At 39.2% G+C, this 14,996-nt stretch overlaps 3 protein-coding genes across 3 annotated transcripts; 1 reads left to right on the forward strand and 2 right to left on the reverse strand.

The window, feature by feature from the left end:
* The first annotated feature begins 1,393 nt into the window (after positions 1-1,393).
* Positions 1,394-7,711, forward strand: LOC138936770 (calmodulin). The gene is made up of 4 exons (XM_070302407.1): positions 1,394-1,689; positions 4,943-5,117; positions 5,405-5,647; positions 6,100-7,711. The coding sequence occupies exons 1-4, from the start codon at positions 1,687-1,689 to the stop codon at positions 6,126-6,128; spliced, it is 450 nt and encodes a 149-aa protein (XP_070158508.1). The 5' UTR covers positions 1,394-1,686; the 3' UTR covers positions 6,129-7,711.
* A 2,166-nt stretch (positions 7,712-9,877) lies between these two features.
* On the reverse strand, positions 9,878-12,293 carry LOC138936764 (gamma-interferon-inducible lysosomal thiol reductase). Its single transcript, XM_070302392.1, has 4 exons — positions 11,981-12,293; positions 10,781-10,974; positions 10,164-10,484; positions 9,878-10,078 (listed from the first exon to the last, which is right to left on the reverse strand). The coding sequence occupies exons 1-4, from the start codon at positions 12,099-12,101 to the stop codon at positions 9,989-9,991; spliced, it is 726 nt and encodes a 241-aa protein (XP_070158493.1). The 5' UTR covers positions 12,102-12,293; the 3' UTR covers positions 9,878-9,988.
* Positions 12,294-12,791: 498 nt separating this feature from the next.
* Polr1c (RNA polymerase I and III subunit C) lies at positions 12,792-14,831 on the reverse strand. Its single transcript, XM_070302322.1, has 7 exons — positions 14,641-14,831; positions 14,471-14,530; positions 14,208-14,392; positions 13,925-14,106; positions 13,607-13,795; positions 13,172-13,423; positions 12,792-13,008 (listed from the first exon to the last, which is right to left on the reverse strand). Exons 1-7 carry the CDS (start codon positions 14,689-14,691, stop codon positions 12,893-12,895), a joined length of 1,035 nt encoding a protein of 344 aa, XP_070158423.1. The 5' UTR covers positions 14,692-14,831; the 3' UTR covers positions 12,792-12,892.
* Between the last annotated feature and the right edge of the window lie 165 nt (positions 14,832-14,996).

A 14,996-nucleotide genomic window follows, 5' to 3' on the forward strand; every position in this document is an offset into this window, starting at 1 on the left:
TTTTTCTCAATGTCTCTATCTTTCTCCATCTTGCCTTGGATAGATCCAATTTGCGTCGTCATCCACGAAAGCGATAGGTTTCTTCTATAGCGCGTTTTCTCGTTAAAAGGCCCTTATTTTGTTAAAGGGAAAAAGAGATAAAGATTCGATCGATAAAAGGGTGATACCGAGGCCAACGAGCCGTAGTTTAGATTATATGCGACAAAAGAGAGAGAGAGAGAGAGAGAGAGAGAGAGAGAGAGAGAGAGAGAGAGAGAGAGAGAGAGAGAAAGTCTACATAAAAGGATCATTCGGCTCGAAATCCCATATGTGACGCACGAAATTCAAACTACCGGTTTGCGATCACGAAACATCATGCCGTTTCGCAACGACGCGATCTCATCCCGCTATAAAAAAGAGAGAAGAGAGGGAAGGAGTTACAAAGTTAATAAGACAAATGTCACCGACAAGATTGACGACGAGAGAAAGGAACGGACGAAAGAAGCGCGGAGTATAAAACGAAATATGTACAACAAATACAAAGAGGAAAGGCGGGAGAAAAATAAGAATCGCGCGCGTTTGGCAATTTGGAGGGGTTCGAGGGAGGAAAAAAAGAAAAGTATCGCGAGTAGGGGATTCTCGGTAACGCACCGGAAGGGAATCGAGGGAGAAGCGCGTTAGAGGGCAGAGAGGGAGAGGAGGAATCGCGTTGGGCGAAAAACGCATTCGGAGCGGTCTTCTCGCGGGCAGGGAAGCAGCAGGGAAGCCCGGCGCCCGGCTTTGACCCGGTAGCCGGCGCGACACTGCAAGCACAGTCCGCGCGGCTGCCTGACGCATTGCAGGTGCGCGCCGGCCAATCACAGGCCCGGTTAGTCGTCCGGACTCGTCCTGTAAACACGACCGCACCCACCCCGCCGTGTAAAACGGATTTGTTACGGGGCGGGTGTATACGGCGTGCCGGTCCGTGGCTGCGCCGCGCCACGTCGCCGCGCCGCGCCGCGCCTCGCCTCGCCTCACCTCACCTCACCTCACCTCACCTCACCTCGCCTTACCTCGCCTCGCCACGCCTCGCCTCTCGCCTCGCCTCGCCTCGCCTAGCTCTCACCTCGTCGCACGACGCCCTCGCGTCGTCTCGTCTCGTCGCGTCTCGCTCGCTCGCGCCGTTTTCCGCGATTAAAAACCACCGCGGGCCTTTTCTTCCGCACCTTTTCGGCAACGGGGAAAACCGCGCCGCGGGGGGCCTAGCTCGCGGCCGCGTAGGCGGCCGGCGCGTCGCGGCCGCCGCGCGAACCGCCGCTCCCTCCCCCCAACCCTCTCCCTCGCCCCGCCCGAACGACGGCGCGCGTCGATTGGCCGTCGCGCAGCCCGTAAGGGGATGGCGTAGCGATATCCGGGCTGCGAGACCAGCGGCGGTCCACAGAGAGAGCCTCGCAGAGACCGAGAAAGACACGGTGGACTCCATTGCTGTCCCGAGTTTCTCGCCGGACTAGGTGTATTCCGTTACTGCGTGTCTCGTTCGCGCTCGTGCACGCACAAAGTTTCATCTTCCCGAATCGGCGAATCGTTTTACGAACAAACGACCGACCGATAGCCGGAGCCTTGTGATTCGGAGACACTTTTTCGTTGTCCAGTGTGCGGGGACGCGTGTGTCCGCGGGCCGGAGTCTTCTCGTGCGTGACCTGAGACGTGAGAGAAAAGGGTAACAAAATGGTAAGTACTCTCGTCGTCCGTGTCGCGCCGTGCGATCAACGACGATGATTACGCCGCGGGTAACGATGCGTTTACCAGTGCCGTTTTTCTCCTTTCTCGCGTTGCCTATAGATACTTGTAAACTCGTCGTCTTCATCCTCGTCATCGGCTGTTTCGGTAACCGTAACCGAAGCCTCGCCGCATTGACGCATCGCCGAGCGCACGTGCGACGAGAGAACGATACGTAATTTACGGCCCGCGTTTCAATTCGTCCTCCATCCATACAACTCCATCTTTCTCGTTCGTTCGTTCGTTCGTTCCTCGTATCAGCCGGCAGGACGGATTTCCTTTTCTGGAAGGACGGCGACACAGCTTCTCTCTCTCTCTCTCTCCCCTCTCTCTCTGTTCTTACTTCTATCTATACATTTCTCCATCTCTCTCTCTTTCTTCCTTCGTCGACCGTCGATTATCAGCCTCGTCGCTCGAAAACTCGAAACACATATTTTATATGTGCTGCCCCATACATTGCCTCGTTTCCTCGCGGTTATCGATCGGGCACGGCCGTCTATGTAGAATTTATTCCGCGGCAACGAGAAAAATCTGCATCCGCGCGAGCGGAACTAACCGTCGATCGATCGTTTGTCGCGTAGTAAGAACGAGAGAGAAAGAGAGCTCGAAAGAGCGAGTGGGGGGGGGAGGGGAGGGAGGAGGGAGAGAGGAGCTGTAAAGAGTAAGATGCTTCGCCTTTTATTTATCCGAGTCTTCATCGATGGATTATTCGCGAAAACTCGCAACTCTCGCGCTCCTACGACGCGGTGACACGTTTACGTGCCCCCGGAATTCTGGCGCTACGACGGCTGGCCGGCCGCGTACGTTAATACGGAATCGAGACAGGTGGGCGACGGATCTCTCGCCGCAAAGAGCCAAGCGGCTAATTTCGCCGCTTTCGACCAGCCTCTAAATCTCGCTCTCGGCCCATACGTATTTGTCAGCTTGATACGCGCGTCGCAATCGTGTGCCCTCTTGGACTCGTCGAGATAATCGACGAGCGCCGCGCGCGACGTTTATCCTCTCGGCCTTCCCGTCTGTCCGTTCGTTTGTCTGTCTGTCCGTTATGCGCTGCTAAATTCATGGCCTTTACGTTTGAGATCTGAACGTCGCCCGTTCTCGGCTACACTTTTCGCACACTTATCTCGACAAAACACTTTTTATATATACATATATTTAAATTAAGAAAAGGTAAAAGATATCGCGTGCACGCAAGAGAAAGAGAGAGAGAGAGAATGTGCGCGCGCGCGCGCGTAAAGTTGGCTATGTAAACAAAACACATTTCTTCGTGGATAATAAAGAGTGGACCAGAATTTTTTTTCGCGAACGTTTTCGACGATTCGAATCGAAAAAAAAAAAAAAAGAACTACGCGACAACGACGCGAACCGCGAGCTCTCCTCTCCTCTCCTTTCGTCCCTCATATCTTCGATCGCGAACGGAGATAGATACCTATCGGAGTACGAAATACGAGATCGGAGCATGCGAGCGCGCGATACGCCCGGCCGCTCCTTTCGCATAATCCATACGGGTCACCCGATATACCTCGTTACCATGTGCGTGTTGTTTTTGACCGTACTTCTCTCTCTCTCTCTGTCTCTCTCTCTCCATCTCTTCATCTCTCTGTTTTTTACCTCGATGTATATAATTTTCCCTCGATGCGTGCGACGCGCTCTATCCGTCCGGCGATCAACCGTTATGGCGACACGCGTTGCCGCTCGCTATTGATTTTTGCGTTCCCTCGCTCCGTCGATTCCCTTCCGCGCTCCTTTTACGTTTCTTACCTGGCCGATGTCCCGTCCTATATAATCCGTTACACCCAGCTTCACCTTTCATCGAGTTTTTCTTTTCTCTCCCTGCGACGCGACAACGTATTCGTATCTCGCGCAAAACTTTCCCGTGAAAACTCGCCCTATTCGGCGCACGGCGCTTTTCGTATATCGGGTAGGCCATATTTCTCGGCGATTTATTAGCCGTCCGATTTGACGTTCTAAGAGTGAGGTTATCCGCTGGTCGATCATCGCCAGAAGACGCGATTTTCCGTATAAATGTCAGTGCTTGTATAATCGGAAATCTTGCGCGATCGCGAGTACTTTTAACGATCAGAGGCTCCTTGAGAATAATTTAATTATTTAACGTATGAGAATATATCCTGGAATATTATTCCCTTCAAGCTTATGACAAAGAACTCTATCGAATCTGTCGACAAACGACAGAGCGATAAACATAGCTAGAAAAGAGGCCGACGATAATGTTATTTATGATACGATTCTTGCCTCCTGCGTGTAGAATCGATACATTATCGTCACTTTGGTTTTACTCTACTGCAAATAGGCCGTTAAATCAGTCAGCTGTCTGTAATTAATGTCTGACGAATAATTTGCGTTATATATCGTTAAAGATCTCCCGAGATATTAAGAGTCGTACAATTTATATTACCGCGAAAAAGGGGGTGGCTCTAAATTTTTTTTTTTTTTTTTGTAATGCGATCTATTTTCCTCATATTTAGCAATATTTCAATAGAAAAAGATTTGTTAATGCATTAGACTGCACGATTCGTCCGTTAAATACACGTACGCATTTTTGGAAAAGAATCAAAATTTATTTTCACTAATGCGCAATATATAAATCACGCAGTATACGACATGTATATATATCTACATCTGCACATTATCTATAAATATATAGTATTTACCTATTTCTAATGAATCATGTCGTTGGCCATTTCAATATTCGTATGACGTTTTCCAAAATGATCTGTTATTTCTTTATTTGTGCAAGAGCAATTGACTTGTTTGAATGTCTCAGCGTGCTATTTCCTTGTGACATAGTCATACATTAGCTTGCATCATTATGCGTTTGTCGTTAATTGAGGCATTTACGAAACTAGTGTACAATCGATATGGCTAGAAACGGATGAATCCGATTAATCAGATTATTGAAAATTGTATAATATATTTTTATTATATCAAAACTAAAATAAAAATATATCAATATTGTTTTAATATTTATAAATAATGTAGATTATTATTTATAAAGAGTGACAGATTAGCAAAACAAAGTAAATATATATATATATATATGTATAAAAGAAACTTAGATAACAACTAACATTAACGAATTAATTTTGTTTCATCATATGTATAATTGTAATGTAAATATAATATTGTATGTTTCTAATCCTCTGAAAGAGAATTACACTTAAACACTGCTTTTTTTATCTTCAAGGCTGACCAACTCACAGAAGAACAGATCGCAGAATTTAAGGAAGCGTTTTCGCTTTTCGATAAAGACGGCGACGGTACTATAACCACCAAAGAATTGGGTACAGTCATGCGGTCCCTAGGTCAAAATCCCACAGAAGCCGAACTGCAGGATATGATTAATGAAGTAGATGCAGATGGTATATATTTTTATTTAGCTTTACGACATTTTGATGTAAATTATAATTTGCATAAAAGAGAGCGCGCTGTTATTTTATATATAAAAAAATGATTATTATTTGTCTACTTCTATTTATATATCAATGAAAATATTAACTTAATATATTTATAGAAAGAAATATTGATAATCTTTTGTTTTGTCGAAACATGAGTCATTTGTCAAAGCTGCTTTTAAAATGCATTTTCTTTTTAATTGAAAGAAGAAAAGAAACACGATTTCGATGTTTTAAAAATTTCGAAATTCTAGGTAACGGCACAATCGACTTTCCCGAGTTCTTGACCATGATGGCGCGTAAAATGAAGGACACGGATAGCGAGGAAGAGATTAGGGAGGCCTTCAGAGTGTTCGATAAAGATGGAAATGGTTTCATATCTGCGGCGGAACTCAGACACGTCATGACCAATCTGGGCGAGAAACTTACCGATGAGGAAGTAGATGAAATGATACGAGAGGCCGATATCGATGGCGACGGTCAAGTTAATTATGAAGGTTGTATTATTTAATTTATTAATAAGGATAAAAATTCATTGTCGGTGTGTCGTGCGAATAGAACTTTTGATTGTATCATTTTGAAATACGTTATAAAATAATTATCACAATGCATGTGTAAAACCTATACATTTAATTTTAAATAAGACACCTGTATCAAACATCTTGTATTATCACATCAAAAGCGGACAATATTCAAAGAAATATACGAATAATTTGTACAGTTTTTACGCTAATGTATTTGACTTTTTGTCAATGAAACTATTTCAATTTGATAAAGTAGTTTGCGCACTTGTACCTCATTGCAATTTTTTTCTACTTCTGATGTCATAATGACGATCACATTTAGCCTTTCATCGTTATTTTGTCATATTGTTGGTATAGTTAGGCATAGCGTGCAACTAATGAATGTATATGAAACTAATGAAACGTCTTTTTGTTGTATTTTTCAGAATTCGTCACAATGATGACATCAAAGTGAATGCAACCTGTGTAACGGAAAAACTCGCGACTCGGAGTGGTGTTGACGTATTAAATAAATCAAGAAACAGAGAAAAACATATGTAACAAAAACAGAATCAACCAGAAAGTGATAAATCTTGTATCAGGATACGAAGATGATCTATAAAAGCGCGAAGAGTCAACGTCCGATACCGCGTTTAAAATCATCGTTTAACGATAAGTAATACAGGGCAATTAATTGTTTAATTAAAGAGTTATACCACTAAAATCATTATCTCTCAAAACACAAATATTTACGCGTATACACACAACACAATAACACACGTCACACCGATACATACGGGGAACACTCAAAGAGTATATATATACACTTACATACACATTCACTCGGATGTCTTATTTCCATTGGACAAAACAAATTTGGAAGTGAGATAACGATTGCGCGCGCATGTGCACCAACGACAAAGAAAAAAGTGCATTTTCTATTTTACTCTCTTTCTCGACTGCCCCTCTTCCCCCCTTTCCCTTTCCTTCTCTCTTGTTGCATCCCTCGCTATCATCTTTCCTTCTCGTCTCCATACCTTCTCCTTCATTTCCTCGAAAGTTTTTTTTTTTTTTTTTTTTTAATGAAAAAGGCACGTCGAGGATTTGTAATTTCTCTTTGCAAGTAGAGAGGAAACGTGTGCGTTAGGGGACAAGGTATAAATCCGATGTAAGATACTATTAAGAGCAGCAAAGATTTATTTGCCAATCGAGAGAGAGAGAGAGAAAGAGAGAGATTTCGTCTCGAGAATTCCTTCGTTCATTTTTTTTTAATAAACGAAATACGTGTATAGTGAATGATGACATTAGGATATGTAGCTGCTAAATAGATGATGATGTCTCTACCGTTAAAATGCATGCACATGTACAAATGTTTGTTTGTCTCTGTGAGAGAATTCGGCCTGGACCGATCGTTTTCCAGACAAAGAGAGAAAGAGAGAGAGAGAGAGAGAGAGAGAGAGAGAGTGAGAGAAAGAGAGAGAGAGAATATAAATATGATGCGCTTCGGCCTCTGGGTTATTGATGACGACTTCAAATGCAAAAGCTGTGCTGGACCCCTCGATGCCTCACAAAACTAATAACTTAATTTATATAAGTAACGAGCAAGAAAATTTATAAAAAAAAGAATGTGAAAGAGAGAGAGAGAGAGAGAGATAAAGAAAAAAAAGAGATGAGATATAGATGAAGAAAAATTGGAAGAGGAGCCTCGAGGAGCTCAGACCTAGTGCTTTCGCTCGCGCGTGTCGCGTCTCGCGTCTCGCAGGACGGGATGTGATTGGTCGCGCGGATGATGTCACATGGGAACACGGATAATGAGCCGCGACGCGATCGTTGGAAAGCTCCAGGATCCGAAGTCTCGACATTCCTATTTGAAAAAAAAAAGAAAAGTCTCTTCCTTACGCTTTCAATCAACATCATCCAAGTCTCTCGTGCCCGTGCATACGGGACTCACACGTACACGTTTACGTATATAATACGTTTTACGAATTATATACGCGAGAAAAACTCTATACACACAAAAGATTATACACACAGAGTAAAAAAAAAAAAGAGAAACACTATAATATTATATTCACAAAGTGCGTTTTGCCTCCAGTTCCATTTTAATCTCCTATTTGTAAACTTGCCTTCCGCTCGGGAAAGCCTTACATACATGCGCGCAAAAAAAAAAGATCTTAAACAAAGAAAAAAGAGAGAATAACGTTGACACCACTTTTGTTGATATGTAAATCCACGGAGAAATAAAATAGGGATGGGGGATTAAAGGAAGTAAAGGCCACAGTTAGATTGGTGCATTACTTTTCTTCGCCCAGGGGTGCGTGCCAGTCTCGTTAAAAGCGGAGCCAACCAGATCGGAGAAACTGGTGTGATTTTTGTGCGATCCGTACGATATAATGTTACTTAAGAACTCGAGAGCAAAAGAACATAAATACCGTACAGCGTAAACAACATGCGTGTCGGTGGTTCAGTCATAATATATATATAATATATATTATATATATAATAATAATAATAATAATTTACGAAGAAATTAAGAAAAAAAAGATGAAAGAGATAATTCCTCCACAGTCCTTTATTATTTAACATTGAAGTGAACAAAAATGAGAAGTACTTGTATTTCTGGTGACCTAGATCGCATTGATCATTAAACAAAAAAAGAAAAAAAGATTTTAAAAAAAAGATAAAAAGACAAAATAAATGTATCCTCATTTTTAGGTCACAGCTATTTTCGATTTGTTTCCCTCATTACCAATAGATCTCTCGTTTCAGCAACTATCTCTTTTTGTGTTCGATGGCATCTAGATACTTTGCTATGAGAATATTTCATTGTCTCTCTGTGAACAGGATCCACTTTACATATCTCTGACTTTTCTCACTATCCTCGAAAAACTTTTGAGATTAGATATAGGTTACAAAGGAGAGAAAGTACGGTATTAATTGTAATTAGAGACTCACTCCATTAAACACCCGAAAAAAATGGGGAAAGCACACATTGGGTCTATTTGTAAACTGTGGTATATTCTGTGTCCGAGGTATATTTACACACTTACACTCTTTATTAAGAATGAAAAAAGATTGTCAAAAAAGAAAAGAACGCACTCTCGTTTTGTAAAAGTGGTCGTTAGTATTCGACAGGCATCTGTATCTAAATGCTTCCAAATTCGCTTCGTTTCATCGAACACTGATACCTAGCGATTAAGTCTCTTACGTTACAAAGACTCTATATTCCAGTATTTAATATAATAGTAATTTTATATCCGTATCGCAAAATCTATTTATTGAAAGAATTTTCGCGCGCCGAGATTTAGATAGAAAGAGAGAGAGAGAGAGAGAGAGCGGCGCATGGAAGCTCTTGTTGTGAACATTAACATCGAGGCAATGCCAAATCTTTATCGAATAATATTGAAGCGTTAGCTCTTCTAATATTTAATTTAGCGTCCCCTCGATCTTTGTTATTGAAATACACGTTGTTGTTCTTAAAAAAAAAAAAAAGAATCGTTTATACCGTGTTTGCGAAGGTACCAAGACACATCCTGCTTCTATCGACCGTTGTATTTATTTTGATGTGTACATATACGAACGTATAAAATCGATTCGACAAAGTGAATCTTCGTATGGTTATATGCTAATTGTAATTCTTAAAACAAACAAGTTTATTGCGATATATGAACAAGGAGAGAACGTTATACGCGTTGCAAAATAAGAATTTTTTCCTATCTAATTTCGAGCGTAGACTCGGTGTTTTTTTTTGTTTTTTTTTTTTACTTTACTTTACTGGCTAAGCTATTCGCGATTTTAATAAACACCTTAATTTCTTCAGATTCCAATTTGAACATTGTTTCTATTGTATGTAAGTATATTCTCTGCCGTATATCTCTCAAAGGCGTTCTTCACTTCTTGTCGTACATAATAAAGCGGCACAGTTTGTATAAAGTGTTGATATTAAGTTAATAAATTGTTCCTATATACTTATATGGGAGCAAACTGGTGTTTATCTATAATACAAGCGATTTTATCTCCCCGAAATAAACGATAACGGCCTGATATAGAGTATCAACGCGAGTAAAATGGGAATAGAATATTTTTTGATAATAGCAGAGAGTACGCTATTAATTTTCAAATATAATTATATTGTATATATAATAATTAGTTACATATCGCGATATTAGATTCACCAAGAGATTCGGGTATCTTTCAACAAAAAGGATAAAATAGCTTTCTTTCAAAAATATTATATTTTTTATTTACTTTAAAATTTTTTATGCAACACGATAACAAAATTCGATGATTACGTGGATATGTTTCGCTAATGTCGTCGCACCTATTCGTATTCTTTCACGATAAGCACCCTTTTGGTATAATTTTAAAGTGCAGGCACACCTCCTTCAACAGATTTTTCAATATCCTCACTTGATGCTCGGAATTCTGAAAAAAGAACGTATTTTTTAATAATTCAATATACGTACCATTACGCTATTCCTTTTTTTAGCATTATGAAACGAATACTCACCCTATCGAGGGTAATTGTCGGTATAAAAGATACTCGTGGCGCAAGCGAGTTCGTCATCTTTCCGTAGTTTGCCAAGAGTTCCTTCCCCCTTTCGTTGTTCGAACACTCATTTATGGCCTTCAAATCCACGGATATGCGTTCGGCGCACTTATTCATTATCCCTATCGGGTCTATGTTATTTTCAATCATGCAAATGACAAATTGCAGTCGTATCGACGAGTCTTTGATAACGTCGATGGAACATGCGTGTACGATGTTAGCTTGACACTCGATAGGCCCGTGTTGGCACGAGAATTGATATCCATCGTTTGTCTTCGTCGTCTGTATGCACGTGAAAAATAAAACACGTCATTTTACAAGAAAATAAAAATCTTGGCTGCTCAACTTGTTTATTTGATTATCGATAATGTGTGTGTAATCGCAAACAAGAGAGAATATGTAAACGAGTAAGAGGAAAAATGAGGCAATACAAGATGATTCAAAACAAACAGAATGACTGCTTCATGAATATAAAAGATTCAAATATCCCGATACACGAATTTACGAGTACTTTACTATTTTTCCTCTGCTCGAGGAAGACTAGAAAAGTTAAATTTATGTTAGTCGCGTCGACTTACCGTAGCCTTTCCGTATGGTATCAATTCGACTTCAATATTCGTCGAAAGTGTCCGATACGTTGGTCCTAATTGTTTCAAAATAAAACTACGCGAATCCGGGCATAATGCTTCGTAATACACGGCCACGTGTACTTTTTGTCGAGTCAGATCCTCCTTTTGGCTCAACGGTGTCACCGCTTGATCCAGCTGAAGCTCTACGTGCAACGTATCCAAAAGATTAAAGATATCCTCGTTAAATATTAATAAATGACGAACGTGACATTGTAACAATATTAAAATGTTGGTTTAACATTTTCATTTCAATTTTCAATAATAAAAAATATGAATGAGAGACACAAATATATAAATCATATATACACGATATTTTCAAAATATTTATAATTTTTCCTAACTAATACTTTTTACCACATTTCGAGTAAATAATAAGATATTATTTATAGATATTGTTCATTTAGGTTTCTTCCAATAATAATTTTCAAATAATCTCTGATGCAGGAAGTCGCAAATTTATAACTGACACACATATATATATATATATATATATATGTACTTTGTTATCATCGTATATATCTAACTTTTTATAGCATTATATTTTTATTATATATCAATTTTTCTTCATCTCTCTCTCTTTTTTTCTCTCTCTATATAATTCTCGTATAAAATTAATCCGGATAAATTCTAAAATTCGAAACTAACAATTGTAATTTAACAAATGTCAATTCATTAAAAATATAACTCAAATCTTAATAAATCAATGCATTGAACATAGATTGGGCCGTATGTCAAATATCTCGCCATATGCGATGCATTCGTCAAAAAAGTTCAAATACGTAAACTTAAAAAAAAAAATTGACAATTTTGTAATCAAATTACGACATAATTACCTCCGTGTATATCGTAAAGATAAAATGGAACCATTACAATTACCAAATTATAAAATTACAGTATTTGAATAACAAGCTGTACAACGAAATGCTTTTTTAGGAGAAATAATCAATTTAATAACTAATAACTTTTTTTAATATGATCAGGACTATTTTAATACGCTATTATTATTTTTCTGTTACGAGTATCGCTGTCAAAGGCGATATGTAACATGAAACGTGTCGCGAGAGAGATATACGAAGACGTGCGCGGTCATGACGACAGGTGCAGTGCGGCGTGCATATATGGGGCGTTTGCATGCGCAGAGTTCTTTACCTTGCTCGGAGACGGCAGCATCGCCTTCCAGGAACGCCAACCAAATCTTCGAGGTTTGCCAAAGCAATAAACCGATGACGAGAACGATGACAAGTCGCCATCGGAAGCTGCCTAACCCCATTGTCCCGTCTGTTGTCGCGGCTCGCGGAAAGGAGCGCGCGCGACTCACTCGCGCGGTGATCTCCCGCCACCCTCGTTACAGCTGACGCAACGAGACCTAATTCCTAGTGTCAAACTCACCGCCGGCGGCGACGTTGCGCCGCGGCACGTACGCAAACGATCGGATCGATGGGAATTGTAAGATTCCACGACGTGTTACGGTTTTTTTTTTTTTTTTTTTTAATAGGATTATGGTGTCGAACCATGTAATCATGGTGTAAAGAAACATAATAGAACTAATCTCATTTTTTTTCTTTTTTTATCATGTACCATTGCACATGGCGCGAAAAGTCTGTTCTTTCGAATGACGATTTCTTTCGATACTTTTCTCTTTGTTTCTCAACAATGTTTGATACACTTATCTCGTTTTGAATACAACAAAGAACAGACCTATATCTCGCTTTGCATAAATCTTTGAAAATGTGCGCGTAAAAGCCTGTACTCAATACTCGACCAATGAGACAGTCGGTATGAAGCACTATATTGTTCGATAGGTTTATGCTGGAGATTTAATTGATCGAGATAAATATAAATGCATGAACAAATTCATATGGATTTCTCGATATGCGCATAATCGCTATAACCATGTCAATGACAAAGATAGTTGTTGCACAAAGTTAGGTTGCCTATAAAAGTACATTAAAAATTCGTATATATTCTTTATATAGGTATGTTTATAATTTTATTTTTTTTAATTATTTAATTTTTTTTTTCAAATTATTTTTGTAACAAATTTAAGAAAGGAAAAAAGAACTATATTCCCACATGTTCTAGCTCTGCGAGAAACGTCCTGCACTTGTTCTTGAGCACTTTAACAGCTTCCGTGAACAAAACGGCCGAGGGTAGCGTCCCCACAGATTCTATATTAACTAAAAATTAAATTTTTTTTTTATATAACAAATATTTTTATAATTATTTTACACGAGTCACAAGTGCGACACGCAACATACACATACGCACATACTCAACTACAACTTAACCAATATTGTTTCTTCTTTTTCGATCGAGGATTTTTAAACTACATGTACTTACAGATAAAATGATCCGATATTCGACTCATTTCCACGCAATCCTTCAATTGTTCGTAACGATAGACATTTCTGGCACAACTATCGTAACGAGCGTCCTTCACGCGCGCTTCACGATATTTCTGTCCCGAACTCGTTTCTTTCTCTATCACATCTATCACAGCAGGGCTAAAACAGCTTTGCAGAAGATCCGCATCCTCGTTTCTCACAGGCTTAGTCAACTCGATAACCGGCATAAGACGATATCGCGCGGGGGCTATAAACACATTTTTATTCTTATAACCGATACAAGTAACTAAGACAAAATTTAACTCAATAATTTAAAAATTTAATTTTTGCATTTTTGCAATATCACTTAGGCATGTGTTGTATTTGTATTAGAGCACGTTTATGATAAAAACACGAAAAGCGTTTCACGATTTGCAAAACTATTACATACCTACAGGAGAAAATTTGGCATGATCTTTGCCAATGCCTTTAATCGCATACATAAATGCGTGGATCTCGTGACCAGGACGCATTTTACATATTAATATATCATTTTCTAGCGCACTAAACTGTTCTGCCGCATGTGGAAACATGTCCCCTTGTCTGCCTATCGGTACCCATTTGATATCCTTACTATAAACTATAAAAAATATATTACATGCTAATCCATATAGATTCTTCCATATTATATCATTGTTGTATAATATAAATGTTTAAAAACGTGCATATTATACATAATGTTAGTATATAAAAATCTAAGATTAAATACCCTTGCTGTTTCTATACATATCTTCTGGAAGACGAGAGTACTTTGACGCTTGTGGATTCACGGTGCATGTAACTTTCAGTTCATATTTTAGAGTATCTTGATCGCTGACCTCGTCATCCTTCCTTCCGCTCGGGGGATATTCGAATAACCGAGAATCTGCTCGAAGGGGTACGAGACCCAGCCTTAAAAACGAAATATATTTCTAATTGTTATATGCAAACAGTTTTTATAAAGATATAAAAATTATGAAAAAAAATTCATCAGAATATTCATCTTCTCTCACCTATGCGCAAGTACTTCGTCCTGTAGAAGACTAGTATTATTTATTATAAAGACCTTATCGATAGCCATACTTGGTACTTCGCTTATAAGTATTCTACGAAATGCATTGGCCAATGAACTGTCGCAACCAATTATATCGAATTCTAGCTCTTTATCCTCTTCTCGTACTATCTCGATCCTCAATTTCTAAAATATAAAAAAATGTATTTTAATTTATAGGCATATTGATGCAAACGCATTGTTCCAATTATAACTGCATCTTACCTTTATAAATTTGTCTAGCGCCGTTGATTTGTTCGATATCTCGCGCGAATATTCCTTAAACTAAATTGAAATAAAAAATTAACATTGTATATTCAACAAATATTGAAATTTATGTTTTCGTACATACAAATATAAGACAGAATGCTTTTAATGATTCTAATCAAACTTACAACTTCGTACTCGCGCATTACCCATCGTGGTTCTCCCGATTTCTTTTCCATTGCTCAATGTTTATATACTTTAACAAAATACCAAATATATTGAAAAATTCTTCCGTCTTCTACCGTTTTGCTAAGTTAAAAACACGTTGTTATTTTCAATCGTGGATAAAAACCAGTGTTACTAAACAATCCCAGTATAACGCACTTCCAGTATAATGCGGCGTCTACAATAGAGATTCTAAATCCTAAGCCTTAAGAAATTGACCAATCACAGTCAAGTACGAGTGTCTATTCTTGGGTGCGTTCAGGAGACACAACCGTTGAATAACAATCGAACGTGATTGGTTCTTACTTCTAAAACCAAC

Source organism: Polyergus mexicanus, unplaced genomic scaffold (assembly GCF_030449975.1).
Source record: "Polyergus mexicanus isolate NDT 795.1 unplaced genomic scaffold, iyPolMexi1.0 SCAF_1, whole genome shotgun sequence".
NCBI classification, from domain to species: Eukaryota; Metazoa; Arthropoda; class Insecta; order Hymenoptera; family Formicidae; genus Polyergus; species Polyergus mexicanus.

Excerpts from the sequence above, each read along its gene's own strand:
- Polr1c (XM_070302322.1), bottom strand. The coding sequence starts at position 14,691 with ATGGAAAAGAAATCGGGAGAACCACGATGGGTAATGCGCGAGTACGAA. Across the intron at positions 14,393-14,470 it reads CGCTAGACAAATTTATAAAG|AAATTGAGGATCGAGATAGT; the intron begins GTAAGATGCAGT and ends TTTATATTTTAG. Across the intron at positions 13,424-13,606 it reads TGCCAAATTTTCTCCTGTAG|CCCCCGCGCGATATCGTCTT; the intron begins GTATGTAATAGT and ends ATGTGTTTATAG.
- LOC138936764 (XM_070302392.1), bottom strand. The coding sequence starts at position 12,101 with ATGGGGTTAGGCAGCTTCCGATGGCGACTTGTCATCGTTCTCGTCATC. Across the intron at positions 10,975-11,980 it reads TGCTGCCGTCTCCGAGCAAG|AGCTTCAGCTGGATCAAGCG; the intron begins GTAAAGAACTCT and ends CGTTGCACGTAG. Across the intron at positions 10,079-10,163 it reads CGACAATTACCCTCGATAGG|AATTCCGAGCATCAAGTGAG; the intron begins GTGAGTATTCGT and ends TTCTTTTTTCAG.
- LOC138936770 (XM_070302407.1), top strand. Across the intron at positions 5,118-5,404 it reads TAATGAAGTAGATGCAGATG|GTAACGGCACAATCGACTTT; the intron begins GTATATATTTTT and ends TCGAAATTCTAG. Across the intron at positions 5,648-6,099 it reads CGGTCAAGTTAATTATGAAG|AATTCGTCACAATGATGACA; the intron begins GTTGTATTATTT and ends TGTATTTTTCAG.